General features: G+C 40.0%; 1 protein-coding gene across 1 annotated transcript in view; it reads right to left on the reverse strand.

Annotated features, from left to right (window-relative positions):
• LOC141134520 (uncharacterized) overlaps nucleotides 1-22,637 on the reverse strand; it is a 104,198-nt gene that overhangs the window by 19,767 nt on the left and 61,794 nt on the right. Inside the window, exon 5 of the mRNA XM_073624031.1 lies at nucleotides 21,840-21,958. Coding sequence (XP_073480132.1) covers nucleotides 21,840-21,958 — 119 coding nt within the window. The remainder of the gene's footprint in view (nucleotides 1-21,839; nucleotides 21,959-22,637) is intronic.

The raw sequence follows: 22,637 nt of genomic DNA on the forward strand, positions 1-22,637 counted from the left end.
TGAGCTGGTATTGCTGTTGATCGATCACTGGTCATAATATAAGAAAGTCTCTCCTTCATATAAAATAGTGACATCAAACTTGAAAAACACCATAGGAAATAGTGATGTGAAATAGGAAAGTCCTTCCACCTGGGAAATCACAGCCTCTTACCATCTGCCCAGATCTCTTATCAGGAGATCAATTCCGCTTTTTGGCTTATGACCCAGCCACAATCTCTTAATAAACCGATTAGATACCACTTCTCCTTCTCTCCAGTCTTTCTCAAGTATATCTGTTCCTTGAAGTGACTTTTTGAGGACAGCCACAACTTCTTCTTGGTAGGCAACTTCATCCACACATTTAGGTTGGTTGCTCCTCTGCTTCTCTGTCAGACTTCCGCGCCTACAACCAGCGCGCCAAAACCTCTACACAAATCGCTTCCGGGTCGCCCCACACGACGCTGGCTGCACGTGACCGGAGCTGGGACACTGGCACTACACCATGTGACTCAGTATACAGAAGGCGTCGCACGGAGGTGATAGATCGAGCGGAGACATGGCTCGCACACACAGTGGGGAGACATAGCAGGATCCTGGGGAAAAGGTAAGTAACTTTGCCTGGATCCTGCGATGCGATCCCGAGTGTGGCTCGGGGTTACCGCATTTGGTACTGAAAAATCACCCCAAAGCCACACTCGGGAATACCGCCAGGGAGGTTAATTATAGCCTTTAGTCTGTTGGGATATGTGAGCTGTATTGGATTTCCGCCAGACATATCGTTTGGTGTTGAAGCCAAAAAATTCAATTTTAGTATCATCTGACATAACACATTATCGCATGTGACCTCAGAATCTTCAAGGTGCTTTTAAGGTGGTTAGATGAGGCTAAAATGTAACTATTTGGCCTCAACACCAAACGATATGTCTGGTGGAAATCCAATACAGCTCACCATTCAAATAACACCATTCATACAGTAAAGCACAGGAGTGTTTCTCTGCAGCAAGGACTGGAGCTCTTGTCAGAATAAAAGAAAAATGGATGGGGCAAAATACCATCAAATTCTTGAGGAAAATTTGCTGCCCTCTGCCAGACAGTCGTCAATGGGAAAAAGGTTTACCTGTCAAGATGACAATGAACCAAAGCACAGAGCAAAAATGACCACAGTGGTTGAAGGTGAATGTGCTTGCATGGCTTAGTCAGAACCCATTGAAAATCTGTGGAATGACTTGAAGACTGCAGTCCACAAAGGGCCACCATCAAATTTAACTGATCTTGAGCAGTTCTGTAAAGAAGAGTGGGAAAATATTGCAAAGTCTAGATGTGCAAAGTTAGTAGAGACATATCCTAACAGACAAAAGCAAAAGGTGATCTAACAAAATACTGACATAAGGGGGTGATCCTTTTTCCAACTCAGTGATTCTATTTTTTTTTTTTTTTTCTAACATGTTGGTGTTATATCTTTCACTTGGATATTATAAGTTGCACTAGTAAATATAGCTGGATAAAACAAAAATGGTCTGTCTTCATTTCAGGCTGCAAAGCAACAAAATGTGTCTATTTAGAGGGGGGGTGGGAGAGGTTGATTCTTTTCTGTACCCACTGTACAAATGTTATTGATGCACAATTAAAATAATAAAACTTGGTTAATATACTAAACAAAGTAGCATCTTGCACCCTTGTGTGAATTAGAATGGTAGCCCCAAACAAAAATCAAAGTATCCTTATTAGAGGCAAACAATCATAATCCAGTAAAATATACAGTAGATAGCAGGGGGTACCACCACCCATTCACATAAAGCTTGACATGTTTTGCGCCCATCCACTTTTCCAGGAGCAGAAGGTGCAAAGATATAAATAGAAATGCTACAAACAGCGTAAAATATATGAGATATCCCAGCGGCGGAACATCACAAGAAGAGTAGTGAATGAACATAAAGCCTCACATAATATCAGACATTGGGCAGAAATATTATTGGGTCCAATCATTTATAGGTCCCCCTTAATAGACTCTATTTGGTCCACTCCAACTTGCCATCAACAGTATAATACAACCAGCACTCCAAAAGTTATTTATATATATATATATATATATATATATATATATATATATATTAGCCAAACAAGCTCACATCAATTTACAACTGCTTATCCCAATATAAGGGTCAGCCAAAAAAGGTTTGGTATCACGTCGCCTGGGTTATTTAAAACCAATTTTGACACATGGTGGACTCGGGTGGGGTACGCCAGATATAGTGGCGGAGGCATACAGATCTCTATGGATGAAGTGGCTTTGGTGGTTTTTATGTGAGGATATCTTTTTTTGTACTCCCACTAGAATATTCTCTCTAGCCAATGCTGTTTGTAGCATTTCTACCTTTGCACCCTCTGCTGCTGGAGAAGCGGAACAACGCAAAACATGTTGAGTTTTATGGAAATGTGTGGTGGCATACCCTACTATCTATATTGTACAGTATTATGATTGTTTGTCTCTAATAAGGATACTGTGATTTTTGTTCAGGGCTACCATCCTAATCAACATAAGTGTGCAAGATGTTACATTGTTTTGTATTTTAGCCAAGTTTTATCATTTTAATTGTACATTAGTAAAGTTTGTATTTTTATCTACAAGAGATTTTTGTGTTGCCCATAAAGTCCATGGAGTGTAGTGCAATAAACTTTATTTGCATCCCATAAGCAGAAGTCGCCTTTAGTCAAAATCATGTCAACATCATCGGTGGATCCCGATATATAGGTGTGGGTCCTGTACAAATTGTAACTTGAAATTAACATTTGCCCCACCTTATTCAATTACTGAACTTTATTATAGTATCAGTTGTAAAATATTTGACAATAGTAATACACATGGCACATTAAATCACATTAAATTTACAATAGAGGTTATTATGGAAAGTTGCATTATCCATATCTGACAATTCAGGAAGCCTTGGTTTAGTAAACTTTTATACAGATCGGGGGGGACACATAAACTGTCTAGAGATAAAAATCGCAGTGATTCCATTTATCATAACCGTTTTAATTCTCACATGGAAAATAAATATTCAATTACACAATTAATGCCACATTGTGATAATTAGGTATCTTTAGGGGGTCTAAGAGCTGTAGATAATTTTATCAACAAATACAGCAAACCATTAATCAGTCTGGAAAACAACCCAAGTGTTTAAACAAAGTCACTTCTCACAATAATCAGAATGGGTGAACAAATATTTTACTGCAGTGTTTCATTTAGCAATCTTAATTCTAAGTGTTTAAAAGAGCCTCATGAAACTCATTATCTAAAAAATCTATAAACTAATTATCTGCTACCATGCATGAAGTAATACAAATATCAAAGAGAGATTTAGCACAGCAGATTCTAAAGTAATGGTACACTCATAATATATACAAAATGTATGCATGCTTTCTACTATTCTCTGAACAGTTAAGAAAAAAAATCAAAGCTCCAGCCACGATGCCTATTATTCTGACTGTGAAAAACTACAGGGGTTGGACAATATAACAAGAGTATTAAAGTGCATGTAAGGGGATTTTTTTTTAGTTTTGGAGAGAGTAGGAAAGGATTAGACCTTCAAGTTCTTTATTGCTGTCTGCATCCCCACTGGGGAGATTCACTGCTCCATTTGTTCTAGTGACCACTGAAAGCGAGAGAAGGTGAGGTGAAATGCTAAAATTTTGAGAAATCATCAAAGCAAGCAGTGAGGCAAAGTACTGAAAACAAATACACATATTTATGTGACTGCTCTCTAAGATTGTTCCTTTTGGAGAAATCTCTTCTCTTTTATTTCTGCATTCGCAGAGCATGAAGTGAAGGGAAATCTCCTGAGCAAGACACTTTAAGGATCCAATAAACAGGGCCATCCTCAACTTTTGCACCAGTTTCATACCTCCTTGAAATGCTGTCATACAAATTCTGAGTAGAATGGGATATTTATCAAGCAGATAAGCTTCCAGTTTTGTAAGAGATGGAGAAAGTAGACATAGAAATCACCCTTTGGATTCTAACACACTGCTTCGAATGACACAGAGCTCTGCCTTTTTATTTAATACACGCTTGCCACATTTTTTTCACAAATTGGCACTTTGCTTGGATGCCTATTATCCATTAGCTGAATCCGAGCCCTATAAACCAGGAATGTCACACAGTGAAAAATACTTTTTTGTGGAGTCTCTAGCAAAAATTAGCCCATTCCTTAGACCAGTGATTCTCAACTCCTGTCCTCAGGATCCACCAACAGGTCAGGTTTGCAAGATAACCAAAACACATCACAGGTGACATAATTTGCTGCTCAGTGATTGCAGTATTCTGGTCTACATCACCGCAAGGCAATACTTAAAATCTGGCCTGTTAGTGGGTCCTGAGGACAGGAGTTGAGAACCACTGCCTTAGACTCTCGCACCTATATGTGGCACGGAGAATGCAGTCAAATCAGTGATAGTTTTACTTCATCCTGGGATTCATAAGACCATTCTAAATTGTTTTTAACAATTTAGATGAGGCCATTGTCCTCAAATATGGATTCATCATAAATCATGAGTCAACATGAGAGTGTTTAAACAATTTGAGTTATGTTGTTCAGAAAAAGAACATATTTCTTGGCTTCTATGAGTTGACTGTCTTTTGTTGGATGGATCATCCAGCATGTTTAGTAGCTGGGAACAAAGTTGGAGCTTGAAGGCATCCTTTTCTCCAAATGTAAATTCATTCAGATGTATTAAATAGGGTAAAAGATAATGCATCAGCTCATACTACTTAAAGCGGAGTTCCACCCATTTAAAAGTCAGCAGCTACAAAAAGTGTAGCTTCTGACCTTTAATAAACACACTCACCTGTCCAGCGATGCAGCCGCCCGAAGCTTTGCTTCTCTCCCCCTTCTCTCTATGGCGCCGGCATTGCAAGTGTGGGCATCCGGCTGTGGCTTCACAGCCAGGCGCGAGCCGAGCTGCCCATTATGAATGGTCGGGCAATCTTCTGGGACCTGTGATGTGTCCCAGAAGATTGCAGGGAGGGAGGGGGGAGAGGTGAACTTCCTTCCGGCGCCAGGAGAGGAAGTGGGAGCTGGGTACCTGTGAAAACTAGGTACCCGCTCCCCCCCCAAAAAAATGACATGCCAAATGTGGCATGTCAGGGATTCACGAGTACAGCGGAAGTTCCATTTTTGGGTGGAACTCCGCTATAATTACATTGCTCAGAAGCACATGTTTTGTGTCCCTTACAACATATTTTGTGCCTTTGGTCTTGCATACAAGCACTTTCCAAATGGAAGCTCTGCCATAAAATCAAAGTCACAAGTTTTGATTTAGTACCGCAGTAACCTTGGATGTTGGATTTTTTTTCTTCATTTAACAACTAATCAAGTAAAAATCAGTCTGTTCAGTAAGCTTTGACTTGCACTTATTGTTTCTTTTTGCTGATACAAATTATCTATGTCTGCCATGGCATTATTATCGACACTTTCACTTAATATTGTACATTATATAAATTAACATTTTTAATGATGTACCTGCAATTTGGACTCTAATTATTTTGCCTCTTTAAAGTTCTATTATGTGCCTCATGCTGCTTTGAAGGATCAAATATAAGATTTATAATTGACACGCATCTCTAGCAGAAGCACCATGTTAATTGGTAGCTACATTGCTCACCTATGCATCTCTGCTTGTAATTGTAATTTAGTTACTTCAAAGTTAAACTCCTTTTTATGTTTCATTATTTTGTCCACCCATTGTATAGAAACGTCTCCAATTCTGATTCTTTTAAAAGTAATAATTGAAGTTATATGAACATTGGAATATGTTCTCATGTCTGCTCTAAACCAGAACATAGTTACTGGGGGGTTTGTTTACTAAAGGTCAATCCACTTTGCACTACAAGTGCACTGCAAGTGCACTTGGAAGTAAAGTTGTTGTAGATCTTGAAGGGGACATGCAATGAAAATAAAAAAATGCATGTTTGTACATGATTGGATGATAAAATCAGAAGAGCTTCCCCTCATTTTAGATCTTCCCCTTAGATCTAAAGCGACTGCACCTACAGTGCACTTGTAGTGTAAAGTGGTTTTGCCCTTAGTAAATAACCCCCATAGTTACATTGTAGGTGAGGTTGAAAAAAGACACAAGTCCATCAAGTCCAACCTATGTGTGTGATTATATGTCAGTATTACATTGTATATCCCTGTATGTTGCGGTTGTTCAGGTGCTTATCTAATAGTTTCTTGAAACTATCTATGCCCCCCGCTGAAACCACCGCCTGTGGAAGGGAATTCCACATCCTTGCCACTCTTACAGTAAAGAACTCTCTACGCAGTTTAAGGATAAACTTCTTTTCTTCTAATTTTAATGAGTGGCCATGTGTCATATTAAAATCCCTTCCGCAAAAAAGTTTTATCCCTATTGTGGGGTCACCGGTATGGTATTTTTAAATTGAAATCATATCCCCTCTCAAGCGTCTCTTCTTCAATGAGAATAAGTTCAGTGCTTGCAACCTTTCCTCATAACTAATATCCTCTAGACCCTTTATTAGAGTTGTTGCCCTACTCTGTACTAGCTCCATTTCCAGTACATCCTTCCTGAGGACTGGACCAGAGTCTTGTAGAGTGGGAGAATTATCGCTTTATCTCTGGAGTTAATCCCCTTTTTAATGCATGCCAATATTCTGCTTGCTTTGTTAGCAGCAGCTTGGCATTGCATGCCATTGCTGAGCCTATCTACAAGGACCCCCAGGTCCTTTTCCATTCTTGATTCCCCCAGTGGTTCTCCCCCTAGTGAGTAGATTGCATTCATATTTTTGCCACCCAAATGCATTATTTTACATTAAACCTCATTTGCCATGTAGTTGCCCACTCCATTAATTTGTTCAGATCTTCTACATCCTGCGGAGTTGTTATTGCCCTGCTTAGCATCGTCCGCAAATACAGAGCTTGAACTGTTTACCCCATCCTCCAGGTCATTTATGAACAAATTAATTGGTCCCAGCACTGAACCCCGGGGTACCCCACTTCCCACCCCTGACCATTCCCAGTACTCTCCATTTATCACCACCCTCTGAACTTGCCCCTTGTAGCCAGTTTTCAATCCATGTACTCACCCTATGGTCCACACCAATGGACCTTACTTTGTACAGTAAACGTTTATGGGGAACTGTGTCAAATTCTTTTGCAAAATCCAGATACACCACATCTATGGGCCTTCCTTTAACTAGATGGCAGCTCACCTCCTCACAGAAGGTTAATAGATTGCTTTGGCAAGAACGATTCTTCATGAATCGATGCTGATTACTGCTAATGATACCATTTTCATTACTAAAATCCTGTATATAGTCCCTTATCATCCCCTCCAAGAGCTTGCTTACTATTGATGTATAGCTAACTGGTCTGTAATTCCCAGGGATGTATTTTGGCCCTTTTTTAAATATTGGTGCTACATTGGCTTTTATCCAATCAGCTGGTACCATTCCAGTCAGTAGACTGTCAGAAAAAATTAGGAACAATGGTCTGGCAATTACTTGATCGAGTTCCCCAAGTACCCTCAGGTGCAAGCCTTCTGGTCCTGGTGATTTATTAATGTTAAGTTTCCCAAGTATATTCCTAATTCTGTCCTCTGTTAGCCATGAGGGTGCATCCTGTGATGTGTCATCAGGATAAATACTGCAGTTTTGGTTACTGAAGCCCCCCGATTCCCTCATGAGGACTGAGGAGAAGAATAAATTCAATACCTTTGCCATCTCCCCATCCTTTGTAACGAGATATCCTCCCTCATTCTTTATGGGGCCAATATGATCTGCCCTCCCTTTTTTACCGTTTATATACTTAAAGAATTTCTTGGGATTTTTTTTGCTCTCCTCCGCTATGTGTCTTTCGTGTTCTTAGCTGCACTAATTGCACCCTAACATTTCTTGTTGCATTCTTTGTAAAGTCTGAATGCTGATGGTGATCCCTCAGCCTTGTATTTTTTGAAGACCTTCTCCTTTTGCTTTTATATGCATTTTTACATTTGAGTTTAGCCATCCAGGACTTTTGTTCGCTCTTTTAAATGTATTTCCCAATGGGATGCACTGGCTAATGCCCTTATTTATTATGCTCTTAAAGCAAATCCATCTCTCCTCCGTGTTCTTTGTTCCTAAGATTGTATCCCAATTTAAATCTTCTAGCAAGGTTTGTAGTTTAGGAAAGTTGGCTCTTTTGAAATTCAGAGTCTTTGTATTCCCCTTATGTTTCCTATTTGTGCGATTTATACTGAAGCCAATTGACCTGTGATCGCTGTTTCCTAAATTGCCCCGTATTTCCACATCCGTGATCAGGTCTGTATTGTTGGTCTGTAGATCTAGTAATGCTTCTTTTTCTAGTTGGTGCATCTGCCATCTGACCCATGACATTGTCCTGCAAGACATTAAGGAACTGGCGAGCCTTAGGCGAATGCGTGGTGCCCTCCGTCCAGTCTATGTCTGGTTAATTAAAATCCCCCATTATAACACTTCCCATCCTTGCTGCTAATCCAAAATTGTGATATCGCTAATCCAAAATTGTGAATTGTGATTGTCTCCCTCTCCTCCCTCAGGTTAGGGGGCCTATAGTATACTCCCAGTATTATTTTCCCCTCAGCTTCATCCCTTTGGAGCTCTACCCATAAGGACTCCACCTCCTCCCTAGCTCCCTTATTGATGTCATCTCTCTCATTATTATTATTATTATTATTTAAGGTACTTACATAGCGCTGTCAATTTACGCAGTGCTTTACATATACATTGTATATTCACATCGGTCCCTACCCTCAAGGAATTTAGAATCTAAGGTCCCTAACTCACATTCATATACTAGGGCCAATTTAGACAGAAACCAATTAACCTCTCATTCACTTGTACATTATTCCTGATATATAGGCATACCCCTCCCCGTTTTTTACCCCCTCTATCCCTGCAATAAGGGGAATAACCTTGAATGGTTGCCAGCCAATAATGAGAGCTGTTGAACCAGGTCTCTGAAATTCCAACAAAATCGAAATCCTCCTCGTACAACAAGTTCACCCATCTTGTCCACCAGGCTCCTGGCATTGGTGAACATGCCGCGTAGTTTAGACCGATCGCATACTGTCCTCCTATCGGGTGTTTTCCGAGATTGCAAATAGGACTTGTTACTATACTTACCTCGGGCTATTGTGCTTTAGTCAACCTACCACTAGTGCCCCCAATAATACCCTCTGGAATATGTTCCACGCTGACTATCTCTACCTCTGGACCCTACCTCCGTCGCATAGTTTAAAAACCCCTCTAACTTTTCAGCCATCTTCACTCCCAGCACTTCTGCACCCTACTCATTCTCAACATCTCAAGGTAATTTGCAACTTCAAGCAGTAACCCTACATTCAGCAGCCTTTTCACATTAAAGCTGTGTCTTCTTCCCTTCCTACCTGAAAAAAAATGTGTTAACGTTATTGACATTAAATAACCATGTCAACACAGGGTTACTTCCACCACATCATGGCAGCCTATAAAATAAGACAATGCCTATAACATTACGGGAGTTTGTGTCTTGAAAAATCGCTGCCTCTCTGCAATCTTGCCTTTGCCAGCCAGGGTAGCAGGTATTCATCCCACCTGAAAGGTCAAATGCTTGTAGCAGCCATGGAACAACTAAGTGGCAGCTTTTCAACACATAGAACACTATAAAGGTAAGTATATTCACTGTTCTTTAACATGTGCTGAATGGACTGGCTCTTTTTTTTTTTTGCTGTGGGGAACCAGAGCAAGCACATTTCCTCCCCGTCTGGGTTTGCTCACACATACCTGCTTGAGCAGAGATTGAGGCCCTATGCACCGAGGGTTACAGTCTCTTGCTGCATAGGCACTAGAGTATTGTAGTCTGGTGAACTAAGGACTGCACTGGGGAGTTGCACTGGGAGAATACAGAGGACACCTGTTCAGCGCAACTTTTGAGACTGTATCACTGGATTGGTAAAAGGGCCTAGTGGCCATTACCTGCTTGCTGCTTTAACCTCCCTGGCGGTATGATTATTTCAGATTTTTGCGTCTCAAAGCAGTACAATTATTTTGCATAGAAATTTGGCGTTTTATATTGTAGGTCTGTAATTCTTAGCAATAACACACTTATATCTGTCCACCAAGAATCTAGTAGATATCCCGGGTATGATGAAGTTTGAAACACAAAATCATAAATTATAATATAATAAATAAATATAAATAATTAAAAAAAACAATAATATAATAATAATAAAATAAATTTCCCCACGATTCACTATCGCTCAATTCTGCAAGTGTTCTAATTTATTATCGCTGTTTTCTAGCTGGTCTAAAGCCACTTTTGATGTAAAGGGACACTTTTTGGTTGCTATGGACAATCTCAAGTTTCCAGGCAGAAAGAACAGTATATATAATATAAACCTGCATGCAGGGCATGGGCCAAAGCACTGGGGACAAAAGGGAAGTGAAATGATTTCATACAGTACTGTAATCTGTAAGATTACAGTACTGTATGTGTTATGATTTTGTCATTTTTTTTAATTTGCCGCCAGGCTCCGCCCCCATGCGTCGCGACGTTCGCAGGGAACGGAGCCTGGCACAGAGAGGCTTCGGGCAGAGGACGGAGCCTGCAGACAGCGCGGGGGGACATCGCAGGATCCTGGGGACAAGGTAAGTAACCAGCACCAGGATCCTGAGATGTAATCCCGAGTGTGGCTCGGGGTTACCGCTAATGGTGCTGAAATTTAACCCCGAGCCACACTCGGGAATACCGTCAGTGAGGCTACCAGACTGAGCATCTAGGGATTAGCCACTTAACCAGTAGGCCTATACCACTGCATGCAGATACCACTGGGACTTTATTTATGTGCACCATCATAAAGACTGAGCCCTAATGTTCGCTTGTTGAATACACAGGGTATAGGACTGTCCCTTTAAATAAGCTGCTCTACAAAGACTCCAGTCATTGCCTATAGCAAAAGGGGTACTGTTGCAGTAGATCTGGATTATAGTCTAGTCACCCATAGAATGCACCCTAGTAGTATAGTATACTGTTAGCAGGACATTTATGCCAATACTGTTTACCATTACTGTTTATGTGGTTTGTACCTTTGCTTAATACTGATTTGCACCTGGTATAGATATATCTAACTGCTGTGATCAATACTTTTATTTACTACCACGTGATAGCTCTTCTGACTGGAGAGTTGTGTTAGACGTACATTCTACCTGTCTCTGTATGTACACAATGACACCCTCTTCAACTTGTTACAATATAACATACTTCTTTATGCTTAACTAAACTGGTGTTTATCTTATATTATTTTAAGGGTTATGTGTCGGGGGCTCACTTTAGAAGTAGTAGTGTGTTAAGTACATATCCTTATGCTTGCTGGGGTATAGCAGCTGCTACCTGCTTAACCTGGTGTGTCAGGTGGATAAGGTCATTCATAGAGTCAATACAAAGAACAGAGGACTGTATTCTGGAGAGTTTTGAAGCTGCAGATCATTTCTCTTAGGGTGTTATGCGCTAACTGCTGGTTTATAATTTTACCAGCATCAGGCTCTGTTACAGAGTAGTGTATATGGAATTTTCCTCTTGAGTGGTCTTTGAAGTGAGAATTGTGAAGCATTAAATCGTTACTCCCAGAGCGTTATGCGCTAACTGCTGGATTATAATTTTACCAGCATCGGGCTCCGGTAAATTTATTTAGTACTTACGGTGGTGGAGAGCCCTTTATTTTGGTGAATTCCTGAAGAATTCACATAAGATTTTGTGTTTTGACGGGTTTTTTTTTTTGCATGAATTTTTATAGTAATGTTATTAATTTGCAAGAATATTGCAAGAATATTGCACATGAATTGAAATAGTTATAAATCATGGATATATGAATTTTTTGCACACATATTATATATATTTGCTTATTTGTACATTGCACATATCACTTTTATGTATTTTTGATTGTAATAACTGATTTAATTTGTCTTTGCACTTTTTGCACTTTGCAATTTGATATACAGGTATATGGTTTACAGAATAGATATACAGTGCCTTGAAAAAGTATTAATTCCCCTTGAAATTTTCCACATTTTGTCATGTTACAACCAAAAATGTAAATGTATTTTATTGGGATTTTATGTGATAGACCAATACAAAGTGGCCCATAATTGTGAAGTGGAAGGAAAATGATAAATGGTTTTCAACATTTTTTTACAAATAAATATGTGAAAAGTGTGGCGTGCATTTGTATTCAGCCCCCCTGAGGAAATACTTTGTTTTGCCCATTCTTCTTTGCAAAATAGCTCAAGCTCTGTCATATTGGATGGAGAGTGTCTGTGAACAGCAATTTTTAAGTCTTGCCACAGATTTTCAATTGGATTTAGGTCTGGATGTTGACTGCGCCATTCTAACACATGAATATGCTTTGATCTAAACCATTCCATTGTAGCTCTGGCTGTATGTTTAGTGGCGTTCTGCTGGAAGGTGAACCTCCACCTCAGCTTTTAGTGCTGTCACTCTTTGAACGACAATTGCGCGGTCATAAAACACTGTACCCAAATTAAATTTTTATTATTTTTCCCCACAAATAGAGCTTTCTTTTGGTGCTATTTGTTCTCCTTTGGGTTTTTAATATTTTGTTAAAAAAATTTAAAAATACTAAATTAAAAAAAAAAAATACAAAACCATTTTATATTTTGTTAATACATTTTGCAAACAGGTAATTTTTCTCCTTCATTGATGTATGCTGATGAGGCTGCACTGATGGGCACCAACAGGCGGCACTGATGGGCACTAATGAGGTGGCACTGGTGGGCACTGATGAGGTGGCACTGATGGGTGGCATTGATGGGTGGCACTGAAGGGCACTAATTGCTGGCACTGATAGCTGGCACTGATAGCTGGCACTGATGGGTGGCAGTGATGGGCACTGATGGATGGCAGTGATGGGCACTGATCGGCACTGGTAGCTGACACTGATAGGCAGCACTGCTGGGTGGCACTGAATGGCACCACTGAGCATTGACAGGTGGCACTGATTGCTGGCACTTATGCACTGATTCGTGGCACTGTGGGCACTGGCAGGTGGCACTGGTGGGCACAGATGAGGCGACTTCACCTCTTCCTCTTCGGGACAGATGTTCTTTGCATAGAAGCCGGTGATCAGCGTTTTTTTCTCCTCTCGCTGTCAGCGTGAGGAGAAAAAAAAAGAAAGATCACAGATCTTCTTCTGTTTACATCACGTGATCAGCTGATCACGTGGTAAGCTACCAGCTGATCACGTGGTAAGGGTCCGGGATCGGCCCCTTACTTTGATTTGTGATCACCCGAATCTCAATGACTCTGTGATCACAGCTTTATTGACGGCCTCCCGGCAAAGTAGATCCGCTCTGTAACCGTCATTCAGCTATAGCATGGATCTAAAGGGGTTAAGGTTGCCTACCCCTGGTTTAAGTGTCTTGGTAGGTTGGCAGTTGTGTCATACTCTTTTCATTTTCAGATGATGGATTGAACAGTGCTCCGTGAGATGTTCAAAGCTTGGGATATTTTTTTATAACCTAACCCTGCTTTAAACTTCTCCACAACTTTATCCCTGACCTGTCTGGTGTGTTCCTTGGCCTTCATGAGGCTGTTTTTTCACTAAGGTTCTCTAACAAACCTATGATGGCTTCACTGAACAGCTTTATTTATGCTGAGATTAAATTACACACAGGTGGATTCTAATTTACTAATTAGGGGACTTCTGAAGACAATTGGTTCCACTAGTTTTTAGTTAGGGATATCAGTGTAAAGGGGGCTGAATACAAATGCACACCACACTTTTCAGATATTTATTTGTATAAAATGTTGAAAACCATTTATCATTTTCCTTCCACTTCACAATTATGGGCCACTTTGTGTTGTTTTATCACATAAAATCCCAATAAATAACATTTACATTTTTAGTTGTAACATGACAAAATGTGGAAAATTTCAAGGGGGAACATCCCCCTCATTTGGTTGCTGGATGTCGAGACGAGCAGTCATTAACAAACATTTGTTTTCAAGCTGTGGTCCTATGTTACCCTACCCGTTTTTACTGTGTGGAAATAACCTCACCATCAACAGGGCTTCTTTTTTCCCAACCCCAGTGGGTCTTCAGGTTCCCACTGCCCCTTGTTTGGTCACCCCTCCCCTGGCGAAGGAGGGGGTGTTTGGGTTTATGGCGGCTCCCTCCTGGGTCTGACATCTGCATATATTTACACCACTCGGGGTCTCCTGAATGAGAACTTGAAGGCATCTGTACCCTCGTATGTTTTTAAAGATACAACCACTGGAATGTTGACTATACCGTTGTAACATTTAAATATAGTTTCTTCTTGCTTATATCTCTGAAGAAGGAGACAACTTAGTACTCTGAAACGCGTCGGGTGCCAGAAGTCATAAACTGTATTGTATAATATGCATATGATGGTGTATAAGTTTTAGATATGTTTAAACATTCCTTGTTTTTATATATATTTTTTCTATATATTTCCTAAATAAATATTTTTTGAAACTATAAAAACACTCTACTAAAATCCATTGAGAAACTATCGTGCCTTAAAAGTCCACCACATAGAGGATTTTTCTTTTTCCTTTTCAATATTGGATGTGGCACTACTCCTTGCTCAACATTACTGGCCCAACAATTTTCCCTGTCAGTGTTTGCAACACTACCGACTCTCCAGTGAAGTTGTGAGCCCATATGTTGATGAAACATGTAAATTTCACTCACTACAGTTTCACTAGTCTCTGATCTGGCAGGGGGAGCAGTCGATGAAATCCCAGTGGAGAGGTTCTACCCAAAGAATATCCTACGTTCACCTGAATGTAAAGAACGAACCAAAGTCCAATTCTTGAGATGGTGAGAAATGTTTTCCAAAAACAGCTTTGATGTGGGGTTTGAAAAAAGGGCCCAACAAAGAATTTGCCTCCAGAAAGACAAGCCCTCCAGAGAAGGAGCCTGATGGATTCTGTTTGGTGACCTGTAAGACCTCTCTGAACAATTGGCAGGGTTGAAGTGAGCAGGCATCATCAATCATGAAGTCCCTATGCCTTTCCCATAGTGGTGATGAGGAAGAAGAATGCCTTCCTTAAAATGTATTTCAACGACCAAACACTTAATTGGAGAACCATTCCCAATGAGTATAGTACCCCACGGACAGAAGATGCTCTTCAATGTCTGTCTGGGGTGAAGATGTTCAGTGTGCTAGACTTGAAGAGTGGGTACTACTAAATTCTCATGCATCCTGAACATAGAGAAATGACTGCTTTTATATGCCCACTGGGATTCTATAAGTTTGACAGATTGCCTCAAGGTTTATTGTGAGATCCAGCAACTTTTCACTGTCTGATGGAACGTTCAGTGAGAGACGTGAATCTATGTGAAATGTTGGTGTACCTAGAGGACATAATTGTTTTCAGCAGAACTCCTGAAGTGCATCTAGAGAAAGTACTACAAAGACTCCATGATGAGGGGTTGAAGCTGTCTTTAGAGAAATGGCAGCTCTACCAGCCCTCTGTCACTTACTTTGGACACTTTGCTGAGGGAGTGGCCACTGACCCCAAAAAGTTGGAAGCCATTACCTCCTGTCCCAGACCAAATAATGTGACAGAACTGAGGTAATTTATGGAGTTCTGCTTCTATTACCGGGGGTTTGTGGAAAGATTTGCCAAAATAGCCCACCATCTCACTGAGCTACTGAAGAGTGAAGGTGAGGAAGGTGATTCAGACACATCAAAGTTCGTCAAGCAGGTTAAAGGACCCATAAAGCCTTAAGAATCAATTCAAGACCAGTAGAAGAGAAGCCTATCTAATGCCCCTGTACTAGCCTACGCCATTCCAACCAAACAATATGCACTACATATCGATTCCAGTTGAGATGGATTAGGCAGGGTGTTATATCAAGAGCATGATGGACTCTTGAGATCTGTTGTGAATGTGAGCAAAAGCCTCACATCTGCTGAGAACTACGCTACACATAAGTTGGAGTTCTTAGCCTTGAAGTGGGCAGTGGTAAACAAATTGATGATTAATTGTATGGTGCATAACCTGTGGTCAAAACTGACAACCTACTCACATATAAAACTATATATAATAACCAAAGCCAAGTTAGATGCCACCGAGCACAGGTGATTGGCTGTACTACCAGGGGTTTCATCTCAGCTTGAAGTTTCGCCCAGGCAGTTGGAAACATAGATGCTGAAGTCTAGAAGGTCTTACAACCCAGAGACTCCTCTGGAAGAGTGAGCACAACTCACATCAGAAGGTATACAAGCCTTGTCAAAGTTGTGACAGACTGAAGCCATTGGAGTCTCAGTTTCAGGTGTCCCCAAGTACTACTATGATCTTTAACAAGTAATGGATGAAGGCCTGCCCTATATTTCAAAGAAAGACTTCCAAAAAGGAGCAGGTGGAAGACCCACTCTGTGTTTGACAATAAAGGCTCTAAAGGGTCAATACCTAGATTTGCTGCTGAAAGAATCTCTAAAAGAAGGCCTCTCAGATGATCCTGGAGATAAATGGCAACTGTTTCTGCCAGGGAAGCATAGAGAGACTGCATTGGCTGCTTTGCATGATAATCATGGTCACTTAGAGACTGAATGAACTCTCAAACTGGGGAGAGATTTCTATTGGCTCTGTATGCAGGCTGAAATCGAGAGATATGGTCTCGACGCTTGCATATGATGTATACAGAGGAAGACTTTACCCAGTTTCAAAGTCAAGGACTGATGAAGTTGGTGTGCATTGGCTTTCTGTGCCTGCAGCCTGACTCGAGTGCACAAGGGAATGTCCTGGTGGTAATCGATCACTTCACCCAGTATGCCCAGGTGTTTCCAACTAAAGATCAGCAAGCATCTACTGTGGCCAAAGTTCTGGTGGAGAAATTCTTCATCCATTATGGCCTGCCTCAATGCATTCCTTTCCAACCAAGGGAGAGACTTTTAAAGCAAATTCATTAAGAGACTGTTAGATTTATTGGTGATTCAGAAGTCCACAACAACTTCTTACCACCTGCAAGGAGACCCACAGCCTGAATGATGCAATCGCACTCTATTAGATATGCTCAGGACACTCCTTGAAGAGAAGAAACAGCACTTGAGCTGGCACATTTCAGCAGTCATTCATTCCTATAACAGCACAGAGAATAATGCCTCAGGATACTCCCCCTATATGCTCATGTTTGGGAGAGAGGCCCAACTGCCAGTTAGCAAAACATTCAGCACATCGTCAGACCAAACTTCAATGACTTCCCATGGAAGGTATGTAGACTGTTTGAGGGGGAAACTAAAAATGGCATACACTGCTTCAGTCATCCGAGGGCAGTGAAATCAAAGAAACTGATATAAAAAGTAAAGGTGCAGGACCTGCAACCAGGTGACAGAGTACTGCTGAGGAATCTGGATGTCCCCAGGAAGCATAAGTTAGCTGATCAGTGGAAGTCCCAGCCCTATGTCATCTGTCAACAGCTGCCCAGATTTCCGTTAGACCCGTTCTCTCTTCTGAACGAACCTGGTATATTAAAAACTTGGCATCGCAATCACCTTCTACCATTAGCCAAAACGGTTTGTGTGCCTCACCAATCAGGTTCCCAGCTATCAGAGGCAGATGAAGGGGAGAGCAGTGAGGAGAAAGATGTCTACATGGACTGGTTGTCCATCTACACTGTCAGAGACTGCCACCCCTTCTCCTGGCAAAACCAATACTGGAACCCTCAGGCCTGAGGCTTCAGAATTTATACCCCAAAGTCAATTTACCAGAAAGTCAAGAACACCCTCCACTGTCCCTGATGCAGAGGACACTGAGGCTTATCAACCATCCATAGAACCAAAAGAAGAACCAGTTTGAAAAGGATAATCAGAGCCAAAGGAGCAAAAAGCAAAACAAACAATTCTGTCCCCCAGAAGACTGCTACAAATTCAGTGAGAGGTGACTTAAACCCATCCCCTGACACATCTAAGAGGGCCATCCCAATATCAAAGACTTGTGGGCAACCTGTTCTAGCAAATAATGGTTCCCCTGTCAAATGCATACATTAATGGGATTTACCCGGCCGCATGTGTTAGAGTTTTAGAGTTTATTATAATTTTAAATGATAAAAGTCTCTGAAATATATGTAAATGTCATATACTTCTGAAGGACAGAAGTCATTTTGCTGTGTATGTATATCTATTTTAAAGTACATGTCAGTACGTTGGGTGGAGTTATGTTACTTACTATAGACTCAAACCATATAGGCAAGAGTGGGTGTTTTACATTTATGTTCATAAGTACTACCTTTCTTGGAGAGATGCTAAATGTAAAAAGGCTTAGCTCATCTTTACAAACTGTATAATAAAGCACCATAACTGAATACTGCTCAGAGAAGAGAGAGGAAACTCTGCACTCTGAAAGGACATACCACCTGTCGTCTCTTTCTCCATCTGAAGCCAGTACCACATTTTACCATATGCTTATGTAAGTTTTGTTATCTTTGCTATGTAAAAATAAATCACTTTTCTTGAAGTATTGTACAGAGCTGAGGAGTTTACAATTTCTAACAGCATGCAAATGTTGATTTAAGTTGCTTTCAAATATACTGTATACTGTATATAGGTTGACTTAATGCTATGGACATTATGCATTTATTGAACTCTGTCCCTTTTTAGAGGACCAAAGGTTTCTGGCGGGGGGGAGTGTGTAGCCAGATGCTTGGCTATAAGGAGTGAGTTGTGACACAGTCTGCCCCTGCTCTTTAAACTATAAATTAACTGACATGCTGGGTATACTGCCTAACTCCCACCATCAGGTGGAGCCCTATAGACATCTATGCTGGCTGCATTGGAATCTGGGAGTTGAAGTTCAGGAGGGGAGCCATGCAGTGGGTCCCTGTTGACCATTATACTACATTTCCCAGAGGAGAGACAGAGGCTGCTTTCCCAGGTTGCCAAATGGACTGGCACTTTTTTTCTTTTTTACGGGGACCAGGAGTGAGCACATCTCTGTCTGGGTGTATGCCCAGCAGCTTTAGTGGAGATCAAGGCCCTATGCACTGGGGACTGATTTATTGTGGGATACAGTCACTTGCTGCAAAGGCACTAGAGCATTGTAGTCTGGTGAACTTAGGACTAGAGTCGCACTGGGACAATACAGAGGTGAGAGAGATTTGCATCCATAACCTGCTTGCTGCTATCATAGACTGAGTATCTAGTTTTAGACACTTAACCAGCAGCCTACACCACTGTATTAATTTGCAAGATCGTAAAGACTGGGCCTCAACATTAGCCAGCTGAAGATACAGGGTATAGGACTGTCTTTTTATATAAGCTGCTCTACAAGCCTATAGCAAAAGGGGTAGTGTTGCAGTAGATCTGGGTTATGGTCTAGTCACCCCTAGAGTGCACTCTAGTAGTATAGTATAGTATACTGGTAGCAGGAAAGTTATGCCAATACTATTTACCATTTCTATTGATGTGGTTTTCACTATTGCCTAATACTAATTTATAGACTTGTGCACGGAAACTTTACTAATACTAATTTATAGTATTGCTAATAATACTAATACTAATTTATAGACTTGTGCATGGAAACGGAAAATGTTGTTTAGTTTCGGTTTGTTGTCATTCGTAAAATACATAATTTTGTTCTGTTATATTATTATTATATATTCGTTATGTTACGTTAATTTGTTTTTGGACAATTCATTATTTCTGTAATTTTGTTTTGTTATATTCATTATGTTACGTTAATTTGTTTTTGGACAATTCGTTATTTCTGTAGAGTGTTGATATTCGTTATACTGAATCTCGAATCATATCCACTATAATTTCTGTCGTATTAGTTGAACTTCAATATTTATGTATGTATATATATTCGTGATAATGATTCGTAGTTGGAAAGTCGTTTGTTTATTGAATCTATTAACACACACAATGACAATATCTCTTCTCCTCTGCTCAAATACAATACAACATCCTTCTCACTCAGTTCCCAGGAATGCACTTTCCCAGTAATCCAACCTCCAGCACAAAATTATTCAGCTGATTGGACTGTAAGATTTACTTTGAGTTGACCTTTTGTTTCATTAGATCTTTAATGAATTACCAAATCATGTCGAATTCATTTGTTATATTCGCTATAATTTCTTTCGTATTAGTTGAAATTCGTTATTTTTGCATGCGATGCATTCGAATGTCCGAAAGATGCAAAATTCGGCCGAATTTCGATTCGTTACGTAACGAATTGCACATGTCTACTAATTTGCAGTTCACCAAGTATAGATCTATGTAACTGCTGTGATTATTACTTAACTACAACCACATGTTAGCTTTTCTGTCTGGAGAGTTGTGTTAAATGTACTTTCTACCTGTCTCTGTATGTACATAGTGAACCCCCTAAAGTTTGTTACAATATAACATAATTCTTTACACTTAACCAAACTGGTGTTTTATCTTCAGATGAAGAATTACAACTTATTTTAGGGGTTATGTGTTGGGAGCTCACTTTAAGAGTAGTAGTGAGCCAACCCAAATTCCTGGGTTCAGTCCGGGGTAGATTTGTCGAACTGTACGAAATTCTTGATACCAAACCCAAACCCCACTGAAGTCAACTGAAGCAGAATCCTAGAAATGAATAATGACCATTTTCTAGGCAAGGGATTGATAAACAAAGGCATGGGGGGGGGCACTGATTTTAATGCTTAAAAGTAAAATATTTAAAATGATAAATTAATTTAAATACCATGCCTGGGGGATGCCCTTAACCTATCCATTAAATACATACCCAACCCCTATCCTTGAAGAGGAACCCCAGATAAAAAGACATTACACTGATCATCTGATGCAACCTTTCAAGTTGTTTAACAATGTTCTATTAGTTTGCATCAAGTTCTCCACCAATTTGCCAAAAGAACCTATTGGTCCTTGCAGCCAAACCAATGTTCCTTCACTACCTGTCACAGGATAACCAGGCATTGTTGCTGCTATTCTGTTCAGGGCATAGTTCTCAGCCTTATGTCTGCTGTGCCCAATTGGACTACAGTGGATCCCAATGTTATCAGAGAGTGAGTTGCTATTAGCATAGTCACTGCTGAATAACATGTTTTAGTTAGTGTTAGGATTAGTGGAAGGGTTACGTTTTAAGAGCCAGGTCACGGGTTAAAGCAACTTTGAATACTTTTACTTTTAATACTTACCTCTACAGGGGTGGCAAGTCAGACCTGCTCTGTCTTCCAGAACTGCAGTCTCTGACAAAGTCTTCGAACTGCAGTCTCTGACAAAGTCTTCAACATTTTCTTTGCATTTTTCTCAATTGTTTACAAAAAACATACATTGATCTTTCAGAAACCATGTTAAAATAATATAAACAACATGCAAGTCTTCAACATTTGACAATTTTGGAAGTGTCAAATTCTATCACCCCTGCTGCTATGGCCCCACTAGCCCCTATATCATTGCTGTGTCCTGTTAATGATCAGAGAGGGAACCACACCTCAGAGGGTGCAGGCTTTCCACTCTCTGGAAAGTGTTAAAGGACTTTGCTGAAGGCTGCAGCACTAGAAAGCACTGTCACTTCACCCACCATTTTTATCAAGTTGTTTTGGGTAAAGTTTTGCTTTAAGCCCAACTCCAGCTGAAGCTTTTTTTTTCATTTTTGCATAAAATGTGGCAAACCCAGGACATTGCTAAGAGATCAACTTCTTATATCCTCTATATAAAGGGCATGTTCTACACATTTCTTTGTACAGCCCATTAAAAACTGATGACAGGTTCACTGGCTCCATAGCAAAAAAAATCTTCAAAAGGTTTAGTTTAGTTCAAAAATATTTCTTATTTTTTTCTCATTTTCTAGAAGCCCTGTTTTAATACCTGTATGAAGTTGAAAATTCGGCCTATCTTTGTTACTTCTTTTTCCATGTATCTGCTGTGGAACTGTCCATGATGTGGGGCAGCAAATGCCAGTTATTCTCAAATCAATTGTGGTGTTCCTGTAAAGGATAAAATATAAGGTTGCCATAGCAAATTTGCAGCACGTTTGAATGATCTATGATGCTTCCACACATGAAAGATATCTACAGTAATGCAGTTGTAACTGTAAAGTTAGATTATAGAATAAGCATCACTGGTAACACACCAGCGTGTTTATTTCTTAAAAGAAATAAAAAAGAAAGAAAAACCTTATGTTTTCTCCTTAATATTAACAACATAAACATTAAACAGAAATGCAGCAAATTAGATTCTCTAATAAGAAATAGCCAGAAAATTGCCATTTTCCAGATTGGTTATTATGACAATATACAGAAGATCGTTTCATAAAAATATATATATTTATTTTTATGTCTATAGGTACAGTTCCTTGCAAAAGTATTCACCCCCTTTGCTTTTTACCCATTTTGTTACATTACAGCCTTTAGTTCAATGTTTTGTTAATTTGAATTATATGTGATGGATCAGAACACAATAGTCTAAGTTGGTGAAGTAAAATTAGACAAATATATACATAAAACAATTTTTCAGAAATAAAAAAAATGATAATTGGCATGTGTATTCACCCCCTTTGTTATAAAGGCCATAAAAACCTCCGGTGCAACCAATTACCTTCAGAAGTCACATAATTAGTGAAATGATGTCCACCTGTGTGCAATCTAAGTGTCACATGATCTGTCA

This window comes from Aquarana catesbeiana, linkage group LG03 (assembly GCF_042186555.1).
Source record: "Aquarana catesbeiana isolate 2022-GZ linkage group LG03, ASM4218655v1, whole genome shotgun sequence".
Taxonomy (NCBI): Eukaryota; Metazoa; Chordata; class Amphibia; order Anura; family Ranidae; genus Aquarana; species Aquarana catesbeiana.